The sequence below is a fragment of the Tremella mesenterica genome (genome assembly GCF_000271645.1).
Source record: "Tremella mesenterica DSM 1558 unplaced genomic scaffold TREMEscaffold_13, whole genome shotgun sequence".
Classification (NCBI taxonomy): domain Eukaryota; kingdom Fungi; phylum Basidiomycota; class Tremellomycetes; order Tremellales; family Tremellaceae; genus Tremella; species Tremella mesenterica.
Window position 1 is genome coordinate 546,053 of NW_006711237.1, and position 26,090 is coordinate 572,142.

At 49.7% G+C, this 26,090-nt stretch overlaps 8 protein-coding genes across 8 annotated transcripts; 5 read left to right on the top strand and 3 right to left on the bottom strand.

Moving 5' to 3' along the window:
* Positions 1–32: 32 nt before the first annotated feature.
* TREMEDRAFT_65186 (uncharacterized protein) lies at positions 33–668 on the bottom strand (the record flags this gene model as incomplete). The annotated part of the gene is made up of 1 exon (XM_007007338.1): positions 33–668. One exon carries the CDS (start codon positions 666–668, stop codon positions 33–35), a length of 636 nt encoding a protein of 211 aa, XP_007007400.1.
* A 322-nt stretch (positions 669–990) lies between these two features.
* On the top strand, positions 991–3,025 carry TREMEDRAFT_40777 (uncharacterized protein; the record flags this gene model as incomplete). Its single annotated transcript, XM_007007226.1, has 4 exons — positions 991–1,109; positions 1,273–1,965; positions 2,086–2,654; positions 2,879–3,025. Coding segments are annotated over 4 exons (1,504 nt in total), but the record flags the coding sequence as incomplete, so codon positions are not given.
* A 169-nt stretch (positions 3,026–3,194) lies between these two features.
* Positions 3,195–5,398, bottom strand: TREMEDRAFT_34565 (uncharacterized protein; the record flags this gene model as incomplete). Its single annotated transcript, XM_007007203.1, has 5 exons — positions 3,195–3,383; positions 3,669–3,851; positions 4,050–4,293; positions 4,535–4,621; positions 4,695–5,398. Coding segments are annotated over 5 exons (1,407 nt in total), but the record flags the coding sequence as incomplete, so codon positions are not given.
* A 307-nt stretch (positions 5,399–5,705) lies between these two features.
* On the top strand, positions 5,706–6,844 carry TREMEDRAFT_45612 (uncharacterized protein). The gene is made up of 5 exons (XM_007007236.1): positions 5,706–5,715; positions 5,923–6,005; positions 6,198–6,268; positions 6,314–6,404; positions 6,525–6,844. Exons 1-5 carry the CDS (start codon positions 5,713–5,715, stop codon positions 6,706–6,708), a joined length of 432 nt encoding a protein of 143 aa, XP_007007298.1. The 5' UTR covers positions 5,706–5,712; the 3' UTR covers positions 6,709–6,844.
* A 202-nt stretch (positions 6,845–7,046) lies between these two features.
* TREMEDRAFT_34491 (uncharacterized protein) lies at positions 7,047–7,320 on the bottom strand (the record flags this gene model as incomplete). Its single annotated transcript, XM_007007198.1, has 2 exons — positions 7,047–7,082; positions 7,126–7,320. Coding segments are annotated over 2 exons (231 nt in total), but the record flags the coding sequence as incomplete, so codon positions are not given.
* A 316-nt stretch (positions 7,321–7,636) lies between these two features.
* On the top strand, positions 7,637–11,131 carry TREMEDRAFT_40787 (uncharacterized protein). The gene is made up of 9 exons (XM_007007227.1): positions 7,637–7,931; positions 8,173–8,311; positions 8,362–8,567; positions 8,619–9,502; positions 9,549–9,628; positions 9,676–10,036; positions 10,150–10,249; positions 10,294–10,661; positions 10,864–11,131. The coding sequence occupies exons 1-9, from the start codon at positions 7,741–7,743 to the stop codon at positions 10,905–10,907; spliced, it is 2,373 nt and encodes a 790-aa protein (XP_007007289.1). The 5' UTR covers positions 7,637–7,740; the 3' UTR covers positions 10,908–11,131.
* A 2,116-nt stretch (positions 11,132–13,247) lies between these two features.
* TREMEDRAFT_65191 (uncharacterized protein) lies at positions 13,248–15,604 on the top strand (the record flags this gene model as incomplete). The annotated part of the gene is made up of 5 exons (XM_007007339.1): positions 13,248–13,320; positions 13,374–13,586; positions 13,650–13,787; positions 13,876–14,245; positions 14,296–15,604. 5 exons carry the CDS (start codon positions 13,248–13,250, stop codon positions 15,602–15,604), a joined length of 2,103 nt encoding a protein of 700 aa, XP_007007401.1.
* Positions 15,605–22,084: 6,480 nt separating this feature from the next.
* On the top strand, positions 22,085–24,654 carry TREMEDRAFT_65193 (uncharacterized protein; the record flags this gene model as incomplete). The annotated part of the gene is made up of 5 exons (XM_007007340.1): positions 22,085–22,157; positions 22,210–22,712; positions 22,818–23,242; positions 23,293–24,560; positions 24,599–24,654. The coding sequence occupies 5 exons, from the start codon at positions 22,085–22,087 to the stop codon at positions 24,652–24,654; spliced, it is 2,325 nt and encodes a 774-aa protein (XP_007007402.1).
* Positions 24,655–26,090: the final 1,436 nt, after the last annotated feature.

Below are 26,090 nucleotides of genomic sequence, written 5' to 3' on the forward strand. Positions count from 1 at the left end.
ACATCCACCTTGGATGATCATCGTCAATAAAGCTACGCATTATCCGGCGGACCCATACCAAACACCGTCTCATCGATCTCCCACACGGAGTCCTGTGTTAAGAGATAATCGTTAACGGGTCTAACTGTCCCGTTTTCAGCAAAATAGAAAGCACCCATTTGAATAGCGTTTACTGAAACCCTGCTCCACGGAGTAGTACCAGTAGGTACGAGTAAAGTTACCACCGGAGCTGTTCTTGCTGCCTCCCAAGCCTTCTCACTAATTTCCCTGGTGGGTTGACGTTGTGATTGTCTCCACTTTGTCAAGATCTGTTGACTGATGGTCCGGCTCACCCCTACTTGAGTTCGATAACTCTCATAAAGGTCTTGCACGGGTGTGTCAAGTGATACGGGATAACTACCTGCTTGCCCTCCATCAGTCTCCGGGGGCGGAGCACCGTCACGAAATCGATACACATCTTGATAGATTTCAGAAGTTAGTCGAGCTTTCATATCGTCTAGGGGCTCGGGAGCGATGTTATGATGGAAAGCTTCAAGGCCGTTTAATGCGGTAGCCGTGAGCGTGTCTGGTAGCGTTTGGGCATCCGTTGAAGGAGCAATGGTCCCGTTAATCTGTAGGGCACTAGTAGTAGTAGCGGGGCCAGTTAGAGTTTGAGTGTATTGCGACATTGTAAGTTAAGTTCCAGCTGGATTACTTGAGTAGTGAGGTACTTTGAGAGTATTCGTGAGAGATCAAATACAGAGAAGAAGACCTGATTAGCTGCTCTATATATATGTCATACCTTCGCCGATCGCCGGGGCGGAGATGCAAGGTAAAACATTGTATCCTCTGATTTCCTTTGTGGACAGGTGTCGAAGAAGCACGCGATGGATGCCACATTGAGCTATCATCCATATCGCCGAATCGTTCCGGCGGGCAAATTTCGGTTTGAGGACGACCACCATAACCATAACCACAACCACTCATCTGGCATATCTCACCCAATAGAACGATGGCTTCTTCTTCTAGCGTACCCCTTCTGGCCGGAGGGCTGACAAACACACAGGTGTCAGACTTGCAGCTGTCTGGAGATTATTCTATTAAATCTGAAGCGGTGACTCCCAAGCTGGGTGAGTGTTTCCTTACATGTCTCCTCGCTGCTCCTGTCCTCTCCTTATCATGTCTACTGGTGCTGGTCACTTGTCCACCTCGTCACGAATCAGAGCGCTATACCGTCACACAGATATATCCTTTACTGCTGGCAGTAGATTAGCTGCTTGAGCTGACTTCAAGATACTTCTCAATGGCCTCTTTTATTGAAAAATTACGACAAGCTTCTCATCCGTTCCTCTCACTTCACCCCCATCCCAACCGGCGTCTCTCCTCTCAAACGTGATCTTCAAACCTACATAAAATCCGGTGTTATGAACCTCGACAAACCCTCCAACCCTTCGTCTCACGAAGTGGTCGCTTGGCTCAAACGTATTCTTCGAGTAGAAAAAACCGGTCATTCCGGTACACTTGATCCTAAAGTAACTGGATGTTTGATAGTCTGTATCGATCGAGCTACCCGATTGGTAAAATCTCAACAAGGTGCTGGGAAAGAATACGTTTGTGTGGTCCGGTTTCACGATACTTTAACTGATCCTAAAGCTCTTCCTAGAGCGTTAGAGACGTTGACTGGAGCATTATTCCAACGTCCTCCTTTGATTTCTGCCGTCAAAAGACAGTTACGGGTGAGGACGATTTACGAAAGCAAATTGATCGAACATGATGCTGAAAGAAACTTGGCGGTATTCTGGGTTAGTTGTGAAGCTGGAACATATATTCGTACGCTGTGCGTTCATTTGGGATTATTGTTAGGTGTTGGAGCACATATGCAGGAATTGCGTAGAGTCAGAAGTGGAATAACAGGGGAGAATGATGATATCGTCACTATGCACGATGTGTTGGATGCACAGTGGTTATATGATAATACTCGGGATGGTGAGTTTTGACTTTCTACACTTACATCACATTCTCATCTCCTTTGGAGATCACCTTTTTCCTCTCCAGAACATCCAGGGTAGAAGAGAAGGGACATGTAAAAGATGATACTAATTGCAGAATCTTACCTCCGCCGAGTCATCCGACCACTCGAATCCCTCCTCACCAACTTTAAAAGGATCGTCGTGAAAGATTCCGCTGTCAACGCCGTATGTTACGGTGCTAAACTTATGATCCCCGGTTTATTACGATACGAAGCCGATATAGAAGTTCACGAAGAAGTAGTCCTCATGACTACTAAAGGTGAAGCTATCGCCATTGGTATAGCCATGATGTCTACTGTCGATCTAGCTTCGTGTGATCATGGTGTGGTAGCGAAGGTGAAAAGATGTATAATGAATCGAGATTTGTATCCTCGTCGATGGGGTTTGGGACCTAAAGCATTGGAGAAGAAGAAAATGGTTCAGAAAGGAGAATTGGATAAATATGGGAAGACCATAGACGGTGTGACTCCTGATGGTTGGAAAAAGGAATATGTGGATTATTCTTCTGGTCAAGTTCAAGAAGGTGGACTTGTTCCTACGCAACCGGAGACGGTCGTGCCGGTGGTAGAAGGACAGGGAGAGGAAGGTAAGAGGAAAAGAGAAGAAGTTGGGGATGTCACGATGGAGGAAGAGGGCGACAAGAAGGTGAGTCAAATGTTCCGTGAAATATTGCCATCTCTTTTTATACAGATTCGTGGCGTATTGGAATTTGATAGGCGACCTGGAAGCTTGTTTCGCATCTGAACTTCTGTCCGAAACGTCTCCTTGCTGCGCTCGGCGTTTGTGTTTCACATGTTCTTGATATATATCCCATTCGCTCTCTTTGAATTTATTCTCGAGAAAAGTAGAGACAAGCGCTGACTAAGCAGAAGAAAAAGAAAAAGGTCAAGACGGAAGATGGGGCGGAGAGGGCGGAAACAGCAGAAGAACGAGCTGCGAGAAAGGCAGAAAAAGCAGCGAAGAAGGCAAAGAAAGCTGCAGAGAGTTCATAATGTATGTATAGCATGCTTCGGTTCAAACTGTCTGAACTGTCCCTACTGATCACGAGTATAATATACGCAAACCATTCCTATCGTCATCCTATCATCCTCTGCACTTGCCTCATACCAAGTTTTATTTTTCAGAGTACGCCATCATATGCCAGATACATATCTCGTCACATGATGGTGTGGTTTGATATTCGACTCAATCCACTTTCAACTCTCTATCGTACTTGGTAAAATTAGTAAAGTATTCGAGGAACAAAGAGATATAATGTTTTATATCGCCTGATCCTGCCGTCTCACGGATAGAGTGCATAGCGAGTTGAGCAAGACCAATGTCGACCGTTCTGACGTGAGTTGAAAGATGAGGACCGACAGTGGAACCGCATGTCTATATCTCAGTTTATTTTCACTCTCTCATTCTGACTCTTCTCATGAGCCAAATCGTCCTTCCTTTCTCTTGTATAGTACTTGATACTTAGCCTCCCGTCTGCCATCTGCCGCACCACTTTGTCTCGACGTTAGATCCGCGCGCACATTGTGGTCGAGAAGTAACACTCGAAGTCTGTAAGAGATACTCCGTGCCTTGGCCAATCGGTTTGTGGAACGATTATGGAAAAATCCGTCGAGGGATATCAAATGACCAAGGGGGAAAATATTGTGACAGATGGCTTACCGAATCATTCCTAATTTCAAACTCTTGCAATGGGACATTCGCAGCTTTGGCAATTCTTCTCAACAAAAACGTTGTTTGAGCATTGCTCGTATATTTCTGATTAGCGTTGGTTTTGATGACAACACCTCCGTTTAATCTAGGAGCATGATTGGTCTCATATTTATTCTCGTAATTGGGATTTATCTAAACTCAGCCGCCGCCATCGATTAACCGCCACCCCTCGCATCGTACATACTGGGAGGAGACAAAGAAAGATTTTGTTACGTAAGAGAGGAGACTTTAAATGATCTTGGGATGAAACAAAAAAGAAAAGCATGGACGTGAGAGATATGGTTTTAGGATACGACGAAGGGCGGGACAGAGAGAGATGAGGACACGAACGGCATGTCCCATATCCGCCGAAATCAAGAATGAACCCGTGAGTAAATTGTATGCTCCTCTATCTCGGTAGTCGGGTAAAGAACAAATTTTGTCCACGAAGCCGGGTAAGAGGTTCGATTCGGCACCATGGTTGGATATACTGCCTACTTCTTCGTTGTCGAATAAGATCACGCAGCGTATGTTCTCGCAAGAGGTGGTGGCGGTGGTTTCTGATACCGCACAGAGTGCTTCGATGGTCGAGTAGCTAACATCAGTCGTCTGATATTACATATTGCCACTGTCTTTGACCACCAGCTTGATACGATGCTTATCAAAGAGAATGATTCATGTTTAGGATGAACGAGGGTGACAGAAATCGATGCGTTGTGAAGAAATGCCAAGACGAGTGGATTGTATGTGAAGATGATACTTGTAGAAGAGAGAGTAGTTACACGTGTGCAATGAAGAATGGGAAGGTGCAGCATTGGTCAGGAAAAGTAACCCACCAAGTGGTCAAGTTATCAAGTCTAGGAGAGAAGATGAATTCGTTTGATAATCCTCCCACACAGGATGGTTGAGTGTCAAACAACGATCTATCAAATTAGCCTCTGGTTGCTTTACTGATAAAAACCAGCAAGTTTTAAAAGAGATGTCAGAATCACTTACAGCTCAAAATCTTGAATATCACCAATTTCACATTCCAACTCATCCGCCAGTGCAGCAAGCAACAACGGATGATGTTTTCCCATCATTCCCGACACATCATTTTCCTCCTTCTCCACTTCCAATCCTGAACCCATTGTCGAACCCCATAGTCCTTCAGTCGAATTTAATTGATTATTCACCAACCCTAAAATCGGTGCCAGCTCCGCCTCTTTATTAAACTTGAAAGAATCTCCTAAAGTCCTATCGAGATGAATTGGTAAATGTGGAATACGCAGTAATGGTCGATTGATCTTCACCAATCTCGATGTATAAGGTTTTTCTAAACCTGGAGTGGAAAGTATGACTCTTCCTGCTAAAGAAAGATCTCGATCAAACCATGTAGGCCAAGTACCACCTCCATAAAGTTCCACGCCTACTTGTAAATACCCTAATTTAGATTTCTTGCTTATGGGTCGGAGTTTGAGACAGGGAGAGTCGAGATGACCTACAGCGAAAGAGATGTACGTGTCGGAAGAAGGTTGAGAAGGTAAGGTGAATGCTACGATGGAAGACTGATTGCGGGTGTAAAAATATTTTCCACCTGGGGATAAGGAAGAGGGAGAACGATCAAAGATTGGAGTGAAACCAGAAGACACGAGTCGTTTACAGATGTTGGATACGGCGTGGAAAGGGGTAGGGGAGGAAGTGATAAAGTCACATAATCTGCGGATTAGTTAATTGATGGAGGGAGAATGAATAGTCGGACTGACTTGACTGCGTCTATGGGAGGAGTGGGAGGAAGCTTCATTTTGCTGGACATGGTCAGAAATAAGAAAGGAGAATGGTTCAAAGGCCCGAGGTCAAAAGTGCAACAATCGGGTTGATCCGGTTCAGATCAGTTGGAATGCATATCCGTTCTGATCGGTGTTAAGATTGCGGCGATACAGTAATGCCACACTCGGCGTTAGCGGAGTCACAACCTTGCTCACCTCCTTCACCCTTGTTCGAGGTGAACTGTTATCTCCAGACAACATTCATCATGGTACGTGCTCATCCATTGTGTAGGTATCAAGCTGACATGATCTCTTCTCGCACCTCCACTACGATACCCTCATTTCAATGATGTCCTGTTTTCCGAACCCCGCCTCACCCCACCGCCTACCCTGCTGGATCTCAATCGATTATCTCTGTTGCAACCTCTGTCACCATGGCCGCCACTGTATGAACACAACTGTCATTCGGATAATAGGGTCGTGTTAGAACTAAGACGGTTAAACGTTGCTCCAGAGTTCTCATCGAGAAATACTACCCTCGTCTGACTTTGGACTTTGAGTGAGTATCTGTCTCCCTTTTTGATCAAACTCGACTTTGTGGCTTCGGCTTGCGTGGTGGAGAATTGTGTTGCAAGAGTATGAGAGGGCCTCAAGGGTTCCGTCACTATATGCCCATCGGTGTATACACGTCAAAGGAACAGTGTCACCGGCTTCATGTGACATGCGCAAGAACTCTAGAGTTGACCAGCAGCACCAACAAACGTCTGATCGATGAGGTTGCCTCTGTTCCGTCTAAACGTTTGAGGAACAAGATCTCTGGTTGTACGTTTGCTCCCCATGTTGAACGCTTCGGGAGCTGATGTGAAGTTACGACTCACTTGATGAAACGTATCCAGAAAGGTCCCGTCCGTGGTATCTCTTTCAAATTGCAAGAGGAGGAACGTGAGAGGAAGGATCAGTAAGTCTTTCTGTTTGCATATTCTTTTCGGCGTGCTCGACGATCAACCCTCGGAAATCACAGAATTTGTTGTATTTTGGCGATTTGAACTTGTTAACCGGGATGGTGGCTGACTCGCAGATACGTTCCCGACGTCTCTGCCCTCGCTCCCAACCCCGACATTCCCCTTGAAGTTGACCCGGAGACCAAGGACCTGCTTAAATCTCTCGGCATGGACTCCCTTCCCGTCACCGTCACCAACGTATCTGCGTTTGTACCCCGGGAGAGGAAGACGAAGTATGTTCCCGGAGCCGCTAGGACTTAGGTCAATGGGGATATGCATTGTAGGATTGCGATGGATCACATTTCAGCTACATCGGTTGATTGTCGCAATCACGCTTTGTCTTTCACCGATGGCTAGCACGACGTTGTTACCCCGATGTATCCTTGTGAGCTCGGCGAAACGGATGTCAGCGGCCATAAAAGGGGACATCGCGGCTCCTCGCGCTGCTACAGCCGTGCACCTCGCAGGGAATGAATTCACATCATGTCATCAGATCATCATGAGGTCAAACCCCTTCCCAGTTTCTCTGTCGTTATCGTCATGTTGGGTGGTTCCAATACACGTCAGACGCTCTTCACGCCTGGCCGTGCTGGCGAAGATCACTCCCAGGCTTTCTTAGCTCTCTCACGTTTCGACTGCCAAGGTTAGCTGCTCCGTCCGATTCATGCCACAGCTCACCTTCTTCTCCTCCCTGTCTTTCACCTTGACTTGAAGCTTCATATTTCTCTCCTGAGCCTTATCCTTTCCCTCCTCTCGTCGTAAACGCTGCTTCTTGCTCTCCTTCTTATTCGCTTTACGTTTGTTCTTCGGGGCAAAAGTCGCTGGCAGTCGAGGATTATTGGCGAGCTTTGACGGGCCAGCCGTTGATGATGTTTGTGCGTTGTCTCCTTACGTCTATCAGTATGATCCCACCTCTCTTCTCACTCTACAGTACTCAGCTCACCTGGCATTGTGTTAGAAGTGTGTCACTTTAGTACGAGTAACGTCTCGTCGCTTGTAAGTACGTTAAACTGAGCGAGAAAACCGAAGCTAGCCAACGAGCGGAACCAAAATCTGTCAACTGATTGATGACGTAAGCCGGACCTGTCGGCGAAAATCGGGTCTAAAATGCAAATGACGTTCGTCCTATCAGGTGAAGGCTACACGTAAGGTAAAAAGGCAGAACAACTTTCTCCACCTCTTGCTTTCTTTCTCCTTTTCTCTTCTCTTCATATCCCAACTCATAATACGTATACTTTTCGTCTCATTGGTAGCTCTTCAGCTCAACATAAAGCTGTATACAGTTTGAGCAATATGGCAACGTCTCGAATGATCAGCTCTCCCTTACGTACCGCTCGTTATCGGCTACCTACTTTGAGTAGGAGGTCAATGGCGACGGTACAATCTTCTATCGGTGATAAGAAGGTGGAGATGAGTAATTTGGAACAAGGACGTTATATCAATTATCAACGTATTGAGGATAATTTACAAATTGTCAGGTCTAGGTGAGTGATGGATTCTGCTCCAGCTCCACTTTCCGTTACTTATCTCTCGGTATCGGTTATTAGCCGGTAACATTCCACCATCCATCAAATTCTTCTATCACCTTTGTATCGTCCCCTAACTTCGAAATGTTTGCTTCAGAGATGTAAGAGGTATGCATAAGCATAAAGTGGACCATGTGTCATATCTTGACCGCTAATGTATCTGGCAGAGTCGTGTTTTCAATTAAGCTGACTAGTGTAGACTCAACAGACCTCTCACACTTGCAGAGAAAATCGTCTACGGTCATTTAGACAACCCACACGAACAAGACATAGAGCGTGGAGTTTCTTATTTGAAATTAAGACCAGACAGAGTAGCATGTCAAGATGCTACTGCACAGGTAAGTGATTCATACAGTACTCGCGCTTTTGGCAAGCTCTGACAGGTCAGATGGCTATCCTTCAATTCATGTCAGCCGGTCTTCCTCAAACCGCTGTTCCTACTTCAGTCCATTGTGATCATTTGATCCAAGCTCAAGTTGGTGGTGTCAAAGATTTGGCCCGCGCTATCGAAATCAACAAAGAAGTATACGATTTCCTCGCTACTGCATGTGCCAAATACGGAATTGGTTTTTGGAAGCCCGGTAGTGGTATCATGTTAGTGCCTCTCATCTTGACAACATGTGTGTAGAACAAGCTGACAACCAGTCACCAAATTATACTGGAAAACTATGCCATTCCGGGTCTTATGATGATTGGAACCGACTCTCACACTCCCAATGCTGGTGGATTAGGTATGGTTGCCTGCGGTGTTGGTGGTGCGGATGCTGTAGACGTCATGGCCGATATTCCCTGGGAATTGAAAGCTCCCAAAGTCATTGGTGTCCGCCTCGACGGTCAAATGAGCGGTTGGACTACTCCCAAAGATGTTATCCTCAAAGTCGCTGGTATCCTCACTGTCAAGGGTGGCACTGGCGCTATTATCGAATATCACGGTCCTGGTGTCGAATCATTGTCCTGCACTGGTATGGCTACCATCTGCAACATGGGTGCCGAAATTGGTGCTACGACCTCACTTTTCCCTTTCAATCACCGAATGAGTAAATATCTCGAAGCCACCCGTCGACCCGCTATTGCCAGATATGCCGAAGAATTCAATCACAATCTCCAACCAGACGAAGGGTGCGAGTACGATCAGTTGATCAACATAAACCTCAACGAGCTCGAACCACATATCAACGGACCTTTCACTCCCGATCTTGCCACACCCATTTCGAAATTCGCCAGTGAAGTCAAGAAACACTCTTGGCCCGCCGAACTCAAGGTCGGACTTATCGGATCATGTACCAATTCTTCATATGAAGACATGACACGATCGGCTTCCATTGCTACAGAGGCAGCTAGTCACGGTCTCAAGGCTAAATCTCTCTTCACTATTACCCCAGGTTCGGAGCAAGTGCGTGCAACTATTGAACGGGATGGTGTGGTCAAAGCCTTCGAGGATGTCGGTGGAGTGGTGCTTGCCAATGCTTGTGGTCCTTGTATCGGTCAGTGGGATCGTAAAGACGTGAAGAAGGGAGAGGCGAACTCCAGTAAGTCGCAAAACTTCCCCGGGGAGATGTGTATTTGACAATGCAGTCGTTACCTCTTACAACCGTAACTTCACCGGTCGTAATGACGCCAACCCTGCCACCCACGCTTTCGTCACCTCTCCCGATGTAAGCTGATTGCCTTCCATCGAGTGTCCGCATGAGCTGACACCCAGCTTGTCACCGCTATGGTTTTTGCTGGTGATCTCACTTTCAACCCTTTGACTGACACTCTGAAAGGAGCCGACGGCAAAGAGTTCAAATTTTCTGAACCATCAGGGTTTGAGCTTCCCGCCAAGGGCTATGATGCCGGCGAGAACACTTTCCAAGCTCCTCCCAAGGACGGTGCCAGTGTACAGGTTGCCGTTTCACCAACCTCAGACCGACTTCAGCTTCTCAAACCATTCGCATCTTGGGACGGAAAAGATATCATTGAGGCTCCTGTGCTTATCAAAGCCAAGGGTAAATGCACGACGGATCATATCTCGGCCGGTGGACCTTGGCTCAAATACCGTGGACATCTTGAGAACATTTCACGTGAGTTTCTCCTCTCATGCTCACTCGTCTACTTCCTCCCTTGCACACGTCCGCCAAATCAGATTGTTTCACTCAGGGCTCTGCGTAATCTCGTGGTTAGTGCTGAGACATAGAAAATTGTTTGATCGGCGCCATCAACGCAGATAACGGTGAAGCCAACAAAGTCCTCAACCAATTCACCGGAGAATACGGTCCTGTCCCTACAGTGGGAGCGTAAGTCTTTATCTTGACATATTTCCATTCATTCTGACTTTCAGTTCCTACCGCGACCAAGGAGTGCCTTGGGTTGTTATCGGAGATGAAAACTATGGAGAAGGTTCTTCACGAGAACATGCCGCTCTGGAACCTCGTTTCCTCGGTGGTCGTGCTGTCATTTGCCGATCTTTCGCCCGTATTCACGAAACCAACTTGAAGAAACAAGGAATGCTCCCCCTCTGGTTCAAAAACCCTGCCGACTATGATAAGATCTCTGGATCCGACAAAATCTCCATTTTAGGACTGAACGAGTTCAAGCCTGGTCAGGATATCACGGTCGAAATCACGCATAAGGATGGAAGCAAGGAGAAGTTCTTGTGTACTTCTTCCATCAATGAGGGTCAATGGGGATGGTTTAAGGCTGGGTCTGGTGAGTTGATCATCTTCTCTGCTCCACTTTTTCCCATGTGCCCTTTCTCGGTGACATAACCCTCCACATATTCATTATTCCAACCAGTCCCATCCCGGGTGAACTACTCTGAAGTGTCCTCATCTCTAATAATACTCATTGGCATGATTTTGAGATATGTCGGCTCATGACCCATATCGAACGAATGGATGCTGATTATCAGCTTTGAACATGATGGCCGCTGCTGCTAAAGCTCGAGGGGCATAAGCTTCGATGCTCTTGTGCCGATCATTTCGCCTATCCCAAAAATGTAGCAAGCCTCAGTGGTTGGAGGAAGTTTGGAGGAAAGAAGATGAAAGAGAAACTGACATCTTGTGATGAAGAGGAAGTTGTTCCTTGTTCTTTTTGTTTCTTGTCTCGATCCTCTGGTTTCCTGCCTGATCGATGATGTTGACGAGATAGCATGCGATACGATTGTGATTTTATGTTGCGCCGATTCACCTTTCTCTCCTACACTTACATGACTAATCGAATTGACGTATACGGTGACTCGGTTAGAAGTGATGACCTCCGACTCAATCGGAAGGACTAACACTGGTTTTCTAACTCTCCTAACCCCTCCTTTAATAGGAAAGCTATGCAAACGTTGAAATAGGTTTTGGAACACGTAATAGTGGCATAACTTGATGGAAGGTTAGCTGTGTTGATGGAAAACAATGGAAGGGAAATTCTACTTGCACTGCTATCTTATTATGGGGTGGAGTACAAAAAGTTAAGACAATTTCAACTTCCCTCCTTCTTTCAACTATTAACGATCACCCATACCTTCACACGTCAATCCGTACACCCCCATCCCGTACCTCCATCTCCAAGTATTGACATATTAATCAAGCATTGTACAAAATGACCAAATGGGCAAGAAGAATGTCTAGAGGTATCATGACTAGCCTACAACCTCGGAAGGCAAGAAGTTCTGTTAGGGACCCAGCCGGAGACAGACCCCTCCGGAGTGGCACGGATCCGATCAGACCTGACCAGAGATGTTCCACTCCGGAGTGGTCTGACTCCTTCAGCAGACCCAGCCAGAGAAAAAGCAGGTTCCTAATGTGCTTATGAGGTAACAATGGCTAGATGAAATCGTTTCCATATGCTTCAAACAAGCACATTCATCTGCAGTGATTTTCCATGAGATTGACATGGTCTGTGAGCAATTCGTCAATTTTTAACACCAATCATCAGCCCATGGCTTTCCGGGACAATACCAAACTTGAAGCAACTATTGAGATCGTCCTGCTTACACGACGCTCGGAGCGAACTAAGATAGATGACTGGGAGGTTGTCACGGCCGTCGAACAACTATTTCTTAATAGACCGACGGTCGACGAACCTCGGCTAACTTCACGCTCTGAGTCGATGTCTCACCCAACCAGGAGGGCGCAGACGTCGAAAGGGGTGTAACTACGGCGTACTTCGGCGTAGTTACTCTAACTAGGGTTTTGTTCTACTGATGGCGATGTATCTTGATTTATAGCTATCTCTATCTGTCTTTCACTACTGACAACAATCAAGGATCGCTGAAGAACTTCAGCGATCTTCTCAGCTAATATTATCTACTCCTCCTAGACGTTCATCCAACCCTCTCGCGCTTTGACGTACTTCAACGCACTTCGTCCAACTTCCCCGAGCCCTCGGCCATCCTCTTCCTCCTTCGACTAACTCCGCCTAACATCGCCGCACTTCTGCTCCCATTGTCCCTACTTAGCCTAACTCCGCCTAACATCGCCGCACTTCTGCTCCCATTGTCCCTAATTAGCCTAACCCCGCCTAACATCGCCGCACTTCTGCTCCCATTGTCCCTACTTAGCCTAACCCCGTCTAACTTCGCCGTACTTCTGCTCCCATTGTCCCTACTTAGCCTAACTCCGTCTAACTTCGCCGTACTTGGTGTCAGAAGTCCTGAGTTACGTGTAGAGTAAAGAGGTTAAGGCGTGATGGGGTTTTGATGGCCAAAGGAGGGTCATTGTTGGTGGAGTAATCGAGGTGTCACGACGTAGTTCGTGACAGTCGCCCCCTTCTTTAGCCGCGAACGTCCTCGTGAGCGATTACACCTCTGTCGTGGCAAGAGAACTTAGCAGCGTAGTACCCCATTCTCTCCCTCCCCATGACCATCCTCCACTCTTCTGCTCTTTGCGCCGCACTTCGTAGTTGGGCCTCCTTTCACTCCAGAACCCGACAATGAGACTCCCCTAACTTCGTCGAGGTTTGCCGTAAGAAGCCCTGTGTCTTTTGTAGGTGAGACACGCTTCCTGAATGGCAGCCGAACAACACCGTTGTTTGTCGAAGTAACCCTCGCTTATATTGAGATGAGACACTATAGCGTGGGAATTTTGATCGTCCCTGCGATGCCTTTTGTTGATGAAACGCGAAGTTTGCTGCATGTTGACGACGAGGGGTTAGGTTTGATTATACTAAATACTGAGCAGTTCGTCGAGCTTCTCTCTTTTTCCCATCTGCTTTCAAAACTTTCTATCTCTCTTACCTAGAAAACAGATTTGTTACCTTGAATCATCGCCTCGAGTTTTATTCTCATTTAAATATCTTAACGTCATGGCCCCTTCTACTCCTACATCTAACCCTTTCGCCGCCATGAGGAACTTTGGTGGTATGGTGTCGTCTGCTCGTGAGTTATTCCTCGACACTTACCTTACTTCGCCGGACTTGGCTGATGTTCAGTTTCCTTCGGCGACAGATCTCGCCAAGTCTCCTCCCTCGGCCTCGGCACCCTCTCTTTGGGGGAGCCGTCTGGCGATGTCCCGCCTCCTCGCTCCGCTTCTCCTCCCGCCGGTCCTCCCGCTGGTTCTCCCTCTGCTTCTCCTCCTCCTGGTTCTCGCTCTGCTTCCCCTCCTGCCGCCAGCCCTCGCCGCAGGACGCCCGCCTTTCGTCCTGGTGAGTCTCCGTCCTCCTCCGACCAGGAGTCGCTCAGTGGTTCGGAGTCGGACGATCAGTCAGACTTCGAAGGAAAAGGGGGTGATTATAGTGATGAGGATGATAGAATCGTGTCGGAGGGTGAAACCGAGTTAGAGGAACACTCGGATGATGATATGGTGGCGGTTAGTGTAGAGGACAACAACGTAGATAGTCCTGAGCGTGAGTTCTTCGTCCAACCTCTCACACCTTCGCCGAACTTGGCCTTGTTTATCTGTTCTTTAGCCTCCAAGACATTGCTAACTCGCAGCCGCTCCTGCCCCTCCCCCTGCTCAAATTGTGGGCCAGAAACGACGCCGTTCCCTCTCCTCTTCTTCTTCTTCCTCTTCTTCTTCTTCCTCTTCTTCTTCCTCTTCCGGGGTTCTCCCCCCCCCCAACGCCATCGCCGCTGCCGCCGCTGCTGCCGCCGCCCGCTCTGCCGCCGCCATCGCTCCTGCTGCCGCCGCCGGTCCTGCTCCCGCCGCCCCCGTCGCTGCTCCCCCCCCTTCTCCCAGAGGGGAGCCTTCGCCCAAACGGGTGAAGAGATCACTGCGGGAAGAAGAGTACTTGTGGGAGAAGATGAAGTCCGAGCCTGGTCGTTGGATCGCGGTTGGTGTTGACGAAGCGTGTGATCGTTGCCGGTGAGTCCACCTATTCGTACTACGCCGAAGTTACTCCTGCTAATTAGTAGACGTGAGATTATCACGTATAATCGTCCAAACTGGCCCTGCCTCAAGGCAGTCAGGCCACACAACAAGGCCCTCCGTTGTGCTTCATGCACGTCTGGCCCCTGCTCCTTCTGTCCCGTTTCCTCTGCCCGGGACATCCCGCCCCGTCCCTTCGACGCTTCTCCTCTCCCCCTTCCCCAGACTCCAGCGTCTGTCCCCCGTTCGCGGGTACCGTCTTCGTCTCTCCGGTCGGTTCGCCGTACTTCGCCGGACCTCCGCCCGTCGCCTCCGTCGCCGTCGCCCTTCGCTCCTGTGGCCGGCCCATCACGTCTCCCGGCTGTTCCTCCTTCGTCTTCTCGCCGTCCTTCGGCCTCTGCTCCTTCGGCCTCCCGTCCTTCGGCCTCTCGTCCTTCGGCGCCACGTCCGTCCTCTCCAGTGGTAGCTTCTCCTCCGGCTCACAGCACCCGAAGTCGGCGTCCTTCTGTTCCTCCGGCCTCTTCGGCGGCCCCTCCCGTCACCCCTCCCTCTGCTTCCCAGAAGACACCGAAGTCTTCTTTAAAGAAATCAAAAGGGAAATCTAAAGGGAAGGAGGTTGCCTTCAATGATGGTGATGTGGAAAATGAAGATACTCAGCGTGCTGGTCCCTCTGCTCCCCGGTTGTCCCTCGTCCACCCTCGTATCTCCCTGGACGTCCGTATTCCTGAGGACGAAAAGGAACTCGCCACTTATCGTTCTCTCGTCCTCGGTCTCACTACTCAGCTTGAGGCCGCCCGAAATGATACATCTCTCCTGCTTGACTTCTCTTCTCGTCAAGCTAACGCTTTAAACAATCTTACTGCGGCGTTAGTAGATGTAGTCAACACTGGGGCTCTGGACGACGAAGCAAGGACAAGGTTAGCGGACGTCTCTCGCCGAAGCCTTACTGAGATAGCCGATGTTCGCCGAAGACTGTTCGACACCCCCTTCCTAGTCACTCCTATGGCGTATGAGCCACCACCGTCCCTTGACTGGTTAGGTCGCCGTAGTAATTCTCGTGTCCCAGCTTCAGCCCAGACTGCTCTCGACCTCCTCAGTCTTCCCTTCGAGTGTCTACGGACCATACGTTCTCTGTGGAGGACCCCGAGCATGCAAGCTGCTCGAGATGTCCAGGACTTCGGTGACTTCTTTGGGGCTATGAATCGGGCATGGAATGCTTCTCTCTCTACTGCGTTCCCGTCTGAGACTCTCGATCTACCTTCGGTCATCGGTAGCCTCCACACCAATCCCGCGGGACCGAGTAGATCGAAGGAGAAAGGAAAAGGAAAAGGTAAGGGTAAGAGTAAGGACAAGTGAGCGGTACGTAGCTGTAATCCTATGTTGTATGCAGTACGTTCTATCTCCTAGCCCTTCGCAGGCGCCCTTCCTTCGGCTTAGTAGGGTGAAGTTCGTGGAACTTCGCCAATATGTCATCAGCTCCATCGACGTTCTCCACTGGTTCCCATGATACTGAATCGTCTGTTCCTTCGTAACCTAACCACTCCACCAAGTACTCTAACTTTCCTGACCTCTTATTTACTCTAGAGTCCACGATATCCTTTACCTCCCAAGACTCTCCCACATTGTCTACTTCTACTGGCCCAGGTGGCTCAGCTTGCTGACCAGGAAATATTGGAGGGTGATAAGGACGGAGCAAGGAGACATGGAATACATCATGGATACCTGCCATCGTTCCTGGTAATTCCAATTTACAAGCATGAGAACCTACCTGCCGTACTACCTTGTACGGCCCACTTTGCTTAACATCTAACTTCTTCATTGGTCTCTTCGTCTTAATATTCTCTAACGACAGCATCACTAGGTCTCCTTCCGCGAAGTTCGGCGTAGTCCGGTGTTTCCTATTGTATCCTTCGGCGTACTTCTCATTAGCTTTCTCAATTCCTTCGATACAATCTTTGTGTATTTCAGTCAAGTCTTTTACCACCACCGTAGCAGCGGGCACTTCGACCTCGCTAGCCTTTATCTCTTCAGCCCAACGAGGGTGATATCCATAGTTCGCATAGAATGGGGTTTTGTTTATCGCAGAGTGCTGGGTGTTGTTGTAAGCAAAGCTAGCTCGAGCGAGTAGCTTTGACCAGTCGTTCTGCTGATAGGAGGTGAAGATTCGAAGATACAGTTCCAAAGACTGGTTGGTTCGTTCGGTCTGTCCGTCAGTCTGTGGATGATATGCAGTAGAGAGATGTAGTCTTATTCCGAGACTATCGGTCAAATTCTTCCAGAACTTGGAGGTAAACTTCGATCCCCTGTCCGATACTATATTCTCTGGCAACCCATGCTGGGCCACCACATAGTCCAAAATCAACTCTGATAGGCCGGCTGCGGTTAACTTCGTCGTAGTCGGGATAAAAATGGCCCATTTGGTCAACCGATCCACCACTACCAGGATGGAGTTATATCCATGGGAATTTGGCAGCTCCTCGATAAAATCCATCGAGATGCTAGACCAAGGTTTCGTAGCTACCTCCAGTGGTTTAAGCTCTCCATGGGGTTTCTGTCTGTTAGTCTTTGCCCTCTGACATACCGCGCATCCAGCGATGTAGTCCTCAACATCCTTCCTTACTCCAATCCAGACATAGTCCCTTAGAACTAGCTCAAGGGTCTTCGCTGAACCTGGGTGACCAGCTAAGGCCGAGTCATGTCGCATTTTCATGATCTTCAGCCGAGCATCGGCGTAGTTCGGCACATAAATGCGATCGTCGAATGTGAGGAAACCTCTTGAGTTCCACCCCCCACGAAGGATTAGAGGAGACCGCGAACTACGGCGTAGCTCGGTGATTGATCCTGGTTCCTGCACGTTATCGTTACACGTAGGATGAGAACACTCAGCGCAAACGACTCCTAATAATTCTTCTCTGACCCCTTCTATGTCTTCGTCCTCCTGAACTCCAAGTACTAGATCCATAGGGTCCACAAGATCATTTTCCTTTACCTCCCTTGTCCCTTGCAATGCTCGAAGGAGGTGACGCAACTCCGACGTGGTGGCGTCAACTTCGTCGAACTTCGGCAGACCTTGGATAAGGTTGCTCTCTTGTACCATGGTACTTCCTTTCCCGGAATGATAGTCCGCCCGTCTAGATAATCCATCTGGCAGACTTGCCTGGGTTCCTGGCCGATAAACCATTTTAAACCTGAAGTTAGCTAGCTCCTCTACCCACCTACCTTGCCGAGGACTGAGTTGTTTCGGCTCCATCCAGTAGGTAAGGTTTAGATGGTCGGTAAGTACTGTGGTTTCTACCTGCAGTAATAAGTGTCTCCTTCTTCTGAAACCCTCCACTACAGCGAGGAACTCCTTTTCTCCTACCGTATAATTCAGTTGAGCTGTGTTGAAAGCACCAGACTCAATAGCTACCGGGTGTTCTTGACCAGCCGTGTTGATCTGCGAAATTATGAACCCCCAGCCGAAGAACGACGCATCTGTCTGTAATATCGTCTTCAATGTAGGGTCAAAATGGGCTAATACCGGCGCAGTACACATCCTAGCCTTCAACTCTTTGAAGGCTGACTCCTGTTCGACTCCCCATACAAATGGTACCTCCTTCCTTGTCAAGTCATTGATAGGTCTAGCAATCTTCGAGAAGTTGGGGACAAAGCGCCTGTAATAGCTTACAACTCCAATGAATCCCCTTGACTCTCGTAGATTCTTAGGACGTGGGAAGGAAGTGATGGCATCAATGTATTCTGGGTTCACCGATACACCTTTAGAGGATACCACGAAACCCAGAAACACCACCGAATCTCTTTCGAACTCGCACTTACTAGCTTTCACGTACAGGCTCGCCTTCCGCAGTACCTCAAAGACCTTCGCCGTAGTTCCTCGTAATTCCTCCAACGTATTCCCATAAATGAGGATATCGTCAATGTAGACCACGACTCCATTCCCTAGTAGCTCTCTAAACACCTCATTTAGGAAGTGTTGGAAGACCGCGGGGGCGTTTCGCAGCCCATCACGAACAACCAGAGATTCAAACATACCATACTGTGTCCTGAACGCCGTCAGGTGTTCATGTCCCTCTGTCACCCTCAACAATTGGTATGCTCCAATTAGATCTAGTTTGCTGAAATACCTTGCTTTTCCAAGTTCTTCGGTAATTTGACCTATTAGAGGGAGAGGGTAGGCATCTGGTATGGTCGCTTCGTTCAGTTTTCGATAGTCGATGACCATTCGCCATTGTCCTTCGGCTTTCTTCGGTATCATAAACATTGGTGAGCCGTATGGCGAGTTACTTGCCCGAATTCGGCCAGCGGCGATTTCGCGATCTAGTATGTCTCTCAGCGCGCGTCTCTGATCTTCTCCTTGAGCATAGAGGGAGGCGACCTTAAGGTTCGCCCCCTCCTTAAGCTCAAACTTCAAATCGTAGGACCTTGAAGGGGGAAGGGTCTCTCCTCCCTTCTTCGGATTAAAAACGTCAATGTACTGGTGGTATTGTTCAGGAACTACCTGGAACAACTCGTCTTGTTCCTCCGGGCTCAGCTCTTCAAGCTCATCTTCGCCGCGGAGGTCTATCGCGTCCGTCAGAGTCGGCAGCCCTATGGCCGCTAACTTCGCCGCACTTGGTGGGGTTGGGATGGGAAATTTCACCGAATTGTCTCTTCCATCAAGGACAACCCCTTCCTTCCTCATCCAATCCCACCCTATCACAACATCTGCGTCGCAGAGCGTTGTTACATCGAGACAAACAGATCGCACTTCGGCGTCCTTCGTCAAACTAAATCCGACTTCGACAAACTCGGTGATGGGTCCAGCGACACTCACCGAGCCGTCGAACATGTGAACGGGTACGCTCACCTGATATCGCCTCTTTTCTACACCTATCTTCGCTGCTGCCTTAGGGCTTATATATGAACAAGTAGCTCCAGTGTCCCAGAGCGTAGTTAGCTTTATTCCATTAATGAAAATGTCCGATTTAGGTTGATCTCTGGAAACGGAAGGGATGAGGAGATGATTATCGACATTGCATGAACAAGGGGTACTGAGTGGTGTATTTTTGTATTCACAATCCTCTGGCTCCATCAGCTGTGTTTCTTTTATGGGTTTGGGAATGGTGGCCGAGAGAATATGGCGGACCCGCCGAGCCTCGCCTACTGCGACAGGTCCTCTTCTTTTCCCTGGTCCTCTTCCAAATCTACTTCTCCTCCAACCGCATTCAAGTTCCTCCTCTGTCCGAGAGGTACTGCGTTCCCTCCCGATCCTCCACCACGTTCTCCGAACTTCTCCCCCCATGGAGGCAACAGTCCAACCTTAACCTTAGCCTCCCTTACAGGGCATTCCTTCAGCCAATGTCCCGCTTCACCACACTCGGTACACTTCCCCTCCTTCCTCCTTGTCTCCCTCAGATCGGAGCTCGGCCTAGGCCATCTTCGGCGCACTTCGTCGATGTTTGACGGTGTACTCTTTACCACCGTCGACATCATAGCCGCCTGGACACCACCCTGCGCCGAAGGTTGCCCCTTTTCCCATTTCTTCTCTTCTTTCTTCTCCGTCCTCTGACTTTCCACCACTGTCGTTGTCCTTATCCCTCCTTCCCTTTTCCTCTCTGCCTCCTTCTCCACTTGTCTCCTCCACAGGCGGTTGTCCAAGGGAATCACAAACTCCAATAGCTCTTTCACAGTCCCAAACGATCTACCGTGTCTTGCAATTTCATCTAGAAGGTGCGATTTTAGTCCTTTCTTGGCTCGGTCAACTAGGTTTCCATCATCAGACCACTTAAGAATCGCAACATGTCGCTGGAAGGCGGAGAAGTAGTCCGAAGCAGACCCGGTTTGCTTGAGGTCGTTAAGTTGTCGGGCCGCAGTTCCTTCTTCGTCTGGATCACCAAAGTTAGTCTTGAGGTACTTAACGAACTGATCGTGTGTCGTGAGGTACTCAGGAAGAGGTCTTTTGGATAGATCGGGCTGCACTGCAAGAAGAGGTGTTTCGCGTAGATGAGAGATCATGAAAAAGACTTTCTTAGTGTCGTCGGGGAAAAGATGAGAGTTCAATTCGAAATGTACGTCGCACTCAGACAGAAAGGCGGTTAACTTGTTCCGATCTCCTCTCCAGAGGTCTGGGTTAGGTAGCTTTATCCCCTTCCGTTGTTCGCCCACTACGCTTGGGGTCGCCGAAGTTTGCCGTCCCATGGCGTACCTCACTCCTTCTGATATCCCTTCTGCAATCCCGCCCACTGTATCCCTTTCTCTTCTCTGTTCCCATTCCTCCCTACGCCTTCTCTCCTCCATCATGTCTTTGTTCATATTCGCCACCATCTGCATCAAGGCCAACACCACCCCTTGTGTTCCTTCTTCTCCCAAGTTCGCCGTACTTCCCGTGTTTTCTCTTGGGCGTGGGGTTTGGTCTGATCCAAGTGGGGATCCCGCAGGTGGGAGAGCATTAGACGGAGGAGAAGGAGGGTTAGAAGGCACCGGTGGAACGAACTCATCTCCTTGAATTGATCCCCCCACACTATCCTCCACTCCAAGGTCCTGCCCCATTGCTCTGCTAAGCTCCTCCAATGCTCTCCTCTCGTTCTCCTCCATCCTGTCTCCATCCCTACTCATCCCTCGTGTAATTCTTCTTTCTGGTTCCATATTATCTTTGTACTTCTCCGAGGTTCGCACGGGTCGTCGGTAACAGCGATCCTTGATACTGTCACGGCCGTCGAACAACTATTTCTTAATAGACCGACGGTCGACGAACCTCGGCTAACTTCACGCTCTGAGTCGATGTCTCACCCAACCAGGAGGGCGCAGACGTCGAAAGGGGTGTAACTACGGCGTACTTCGGCGTAGTTACTCTAACTAGGGTTTTGTTCTACTGATGGCGATGTATCTTGATTTATAGCTATCTCTATCTGTCTTTCACTACTGACAACAATCAAGGATCGCTGAAGAACTTCAGCGATCTTCTCAGCTAATATTATCTACTCCTCCTAGACGTTCATCCAACCCTCTCGCGCTTTGACGTACTTCAACGCACTTCGTCCAACTTCCCCGAGCCCTCGGCCATCCTCTTCCTCCTTCGACTAACTCCGCCTAACATCGCCGCACTTCTGCTCCCATTGTCCCTACTTAGCCTAACTCCGCCTAACATCGCCGCACTTCTGCTCCCATTGTCCCTAATTAGCCTAACCCCGCCTAACATCGCCGCACTTCTGCTCCCATTGTCCCTACTTAGCCTAACCCCGTCTAACTTCGCCGTACTTCTGCTCCCATTGTCCCTACTTAGCCTAACTCCGTCTAACTTCGCCGTACTTGGTGTCAGAAGTCCTGAGTTACGTGTAGAGTAAAGAGGTTAAGGCGTGATGGGGTTTTGATGGCCAAAGGAGGGTCATTGTTGGTGGAGTAATCGAGGTGTCACGACGTAGTTCGTGACAGTCCTTATGCTCTCTGCGCCGCACTTCGTAGTCGGGCCTCCTTTCACTTCAAAACCCGACAATGAGACTTCCCTAACTTCGTCGAGGTTTGCCGTAAGAAGCCCTGTGTATTTTGTAGGTGAGACACGTTTCCCGAATGGTAGCCGAACAACATCGTTGTTTGTCGAAGTAACCCTCGTTTATATTGGGATAAGACGCTATAGCGTGGGAATTTTGATCGTCCCTGGCTTGCCTTTTGTTGATGAAACGCGAAGTTTACCGCATGTTGACGACGAGGGGAGGTAGGTCTGGTTATACTAAATACTGAGCAGTTCGTCGAGCTTCTCTCTTTTCCCCATCTGCTTTCAAAACTTTCTATCTTCCTTACCTAGAAAACAGATTTAACCACCGTTTCGAGTTTTATTTTTCTTTTAAGTATCTTAACGTCATGGCCCCCTCTACTCCCACTACCAACCCTTTCGCCGCCATAAGGAACTTTGGTGGTATGATGTCGTCTGCTCGTGGGTTTTCATCGTTATTCCCCTTACCTCGCCGAACTTGGCTGATGTTCAGTTTCCTTCGGCGATAGGTCTCGCCAAGTCTCCTCCCTTGGGCTCGGCACTCTCTCTTTGGGGGAACCGTCCGGCGCTGCCTCGCCTCCTCGCTCCGCTTCTCCTCCCGCTGCTTCTCCGCCCGCTTCTCCCCGCGCTGCTTCTCCCCACGCTGCTTCTCCGTCCGCTTCTCCTCGCGCTGGTTCTCTCTCTCCGGAGTCAGAGTCTTCCGTCGTTGAAACTGGTCCTCCCGGTGGGTATCCTCCTGCCACCTCCCCGCGCCGCAGGACGCCCGCCTTTCGTCGCGGTGAGTCTCCCTCCTCCTCCGACCTGGACGTTAGTGGAAGCTCGGAGTCGGGTGATCGACCCGACGTCGAAGAAAGTGAGGATGACGAAGAGGATGAGGATGACGAAGAAGACGAGGATGAGGATGATTTGGAGGGTAGTGTTGATCGTGAAGGTGAAACCGAGTTAGAAGAATACTCGGAAGATGATATGGAGGCGGGTAGAGTAGAGGACAACGACGTAGGTAGTCCTGAGCGTGAGTCCTTCGTCCATCTTCTCACACCTTCGCCGAACTTGGCGTTGTTTATCTGTTCTTTAGCTCTGTAAGACACTGCTAACTCGCAGCCACTCCTGTCCCCCCCCCTGCCCAACTCACGGGCCAGAAACGACGCCGTTCCCTCTCCTCTTCTTCTTCTTCCTCCTCCTCCTCTTCCGAAGATCTCCCCCCCCCCCGACGCCATTGCCGCTGCCGCCGCCGCCGCTGCTGCTGACGCTCGCCGTGCAGCCACCCTTGCCGCCGCTGCTGCTGCTGCCCGCCGTGCCGCCACCGTCTCCCGCCCTGCCGCCACCGTCTCCCGCCCTGCCGCCGCCGACACTCGCCCTGTCGCCGCCGACCCCGCCGCTGCTACCCTTCCTTCTCCCAGAGGGGAGCCTTCGCCCAAACGGGTGAAGAGATCATTGCGGGAAGAAGAGTACTTGTGGGACAAGTTGAAGTCCGAGCCTGGGCGTTGGGTCGCGGTGGGTGTTGATGAAGCGTGTGATCGTTGTCGGTGAGTCCACCTATCGGTACTACGCCGAAGTTACTCCTGCTAATTAGTAGACGTGAGATGATCACGTATAATCGTCCAAACTGGCCCTGCCTCAAGGCAGTCAGGCCTCACAACAAAGCCCTCCGCTGTGCTTCATGCACATCTGGTCCCTGCTCCTTCTGTCCCGTCTCGTCTGCTCGGGACATCCCACCCCGTCTCTCCGACGCCTCTCCTTTCCCCCCTCCCCAGACTCCAGCGTCTGTTCCCCGTTCGCGGGTGCCATCTTCGTCTCTTCGGTCGGTTCGCCGAACTTCGCCGTCCTCCCGCTCGTCGCCTCCCTCGCCGTTGCCCTTCGTCCCTGTGGCCGGCCCATCACGTCTCCCGGCTGCTCCTCCATCGGCCTCTCGTCGCCCTTCGGCCCCCCGTCCCACGGCCTCTCGTCCGTCCTCTCCTGTGGTGCCTTCTCCTCCGGCCCACGGCACCCGAAGTCGTCGTCCTTCTGCTGCTCCTGCCACCCCAGCAGCAGCTCCTGTTACTCCTCCCTCTTTTCCCCAGAAGACTCCAAAGTCTTCTTTAAAGAAATCTAAAGGGAAAGGTAAAGAGAAAGAGGTTGTCTTTAATGATGATGACATGGAAGGTGAAGATACTCAGCGTGCTGGTCCCTCTGCCCCCCGAACGTCCTTCGTCCACCCTCGTATTTCTCTGGACGTTCGTATCCCCGAGGACGAAAAGGAATTCGCCACTTATCGTTCCCTCGTCCTTGGTCTCACCACTCAGCTCGAGGCCGCTCGCCACGATACATCTCTCTTGCTTGACTTCTCTTCTCGTCAAGCTAACGCTTTAAACAATCTTACTGCGGCGTTAGTAGATGTAGTCAACACTGGGGCTCTGGATGAGGAAGCAAGGACGAGGTTAGCGGACGTCTCTCGCCGTAGCCTTACTGAGATAGCCGATGTTCGCCGAAGGCTTTACGACACCCCCTTCCTCGTCACTCCCATGGCGTATGAGCCACCGCCGGCCATCGACTGGTTAGGTCGCCGCAGTAGTTCTCGTGTCCCCGCCGCCGCCCAGACTGCTCTCGACCTCCTCAGTCTTCCCTTTGAGTGTCTTCGGACCATACGTTCTCTGTGGCGGACTCCGAGCATGCAAGCTGCTCGCGATTTCCAGGACTTCGGTGATTTCTTTGGGGCTATGAACAGAGCCTGGAATGCTTCTCTCTCTTCTGCCTTCCCCCCTGACACTCTCAATCTACCTTCAGCCATCGGTAGTCTCCACACCAACCCCGCCGGACCGAGTAGAGCGAGGAGAAAGGAAAAGGAAAGGGTAAGGGTAAGGACAAGTGAGCGGTACGTAGCTGTAATCCTATGTTGTATGCAGTACGGTTCTACCTCCTAGCCCTTCGCACTCGCCCTTCCTTCGGTTTAGTAGGATGATGTTCGTGGAACTTCGCCAGTATGTCGTCAGCTCCATCAACGTTCTCCACTGGTTCCCACGATACTGAGTCGTCAGTTCCTTCGTAACCTAACCATTCCACCAGGTACTCCAGCTTCCCTGATCTTTTATTTATCCTAGAGTCCACAATATCCTTTACTTCCCACGATTCTCCTACGTTATCTACCTCTACTGGGCCAGGTGGTTCAGCTTGCTGACCAGGGAATATTGGAGGATGATAGGGGCGAAGCAATGAAACATGGAATACATCATGGATACCCGCCATCGTTCCTGGTAACTCCAATTTACAAGCATGAGAACCTACCTGCCGTACCACCTTGTACGGCCCACTTTGCTTCACATCCAATTTCTTCATAGGTCTCTTAGTCTTAATATTTTCTAAGGACAGCATAACTAGGTCACCTTCCACAAAGTTCGGCGTAGTTCGATGTTTCCTATTGTATCCTTCGGCGTACTTCTCGTTAGCTCTCTCGATCCCCTCGATACATTCCTTATGTATTTCGGTTAGGTCTTTTACCACTACTGTAGCAGCAGGTACCTCGACTTCGCTGGCCTTAATCTCTTCAGCCCACCGAGGGTGGTACCCATAGTTCGCATAGAATGGGGTCTTGTTTATTGCAGAATGATGGGTGTTGTTATAGGCAAAGCTGGCTCGAGCGAGTAGCTTCGACCAGTCGTTCTGTTGATAGGACGTGAAAATCCTAAGGTATAGCTCGAGAGATTGGTTGGTTCGTTCGGTCTGTCCATCAGTCTGTGGATGATACGCCGTAGAGAGATGTAGTCTTATCCCGAGACTATCGGTCAGGTTCTTCCAAAACTTCGAGGTAAATTTCGAGCCCCTGTCTGATACTATACTCTCCGGTAACCCATGCTGGGACACCACGTAGTCCATTATCAGCTCCGATAGCCCAGCTGCGGTCAACTTCGTCGTGGTTGGGATAAAAACGGCCCATTTTGTCAGGCGATCCACGACCACTAAGATGGAGTTATATCCATGGGAACTTGGGAGTTCTTCGATAAAATCCATCGAGATACTTGACCAAGGTTTCGTAGCCACTTGCAGGGGTTTAAGTTCTCCATGAGGCTTCTGTCTGTTAGTCTTCGCTCTTTGACATACCGCACAACCAGCGACATAGTCTTCTACATCCTTCCTTACTCCAACCCAAACATAATCTCTCAGGACTAGTTCAAGGGTCTTTGCCGAACCCGGGTGACCAGCTAAGGCCGAGTCATGTCGCATCTTCATAATCTTTAGTCGAGCGTCGGCGTAGTTCGGCACATAAAAGTCCGATCGTCGAAAGCAAGGAAACCCCTTGGAGTCCACCCCCCACGAAGTATTAGAGGGGACCGCGAACTTCGGCGTAGTTCGGTGATGGATCCTGGTTCCTGTACGTCATCGTGACACGTTGGATGAGAA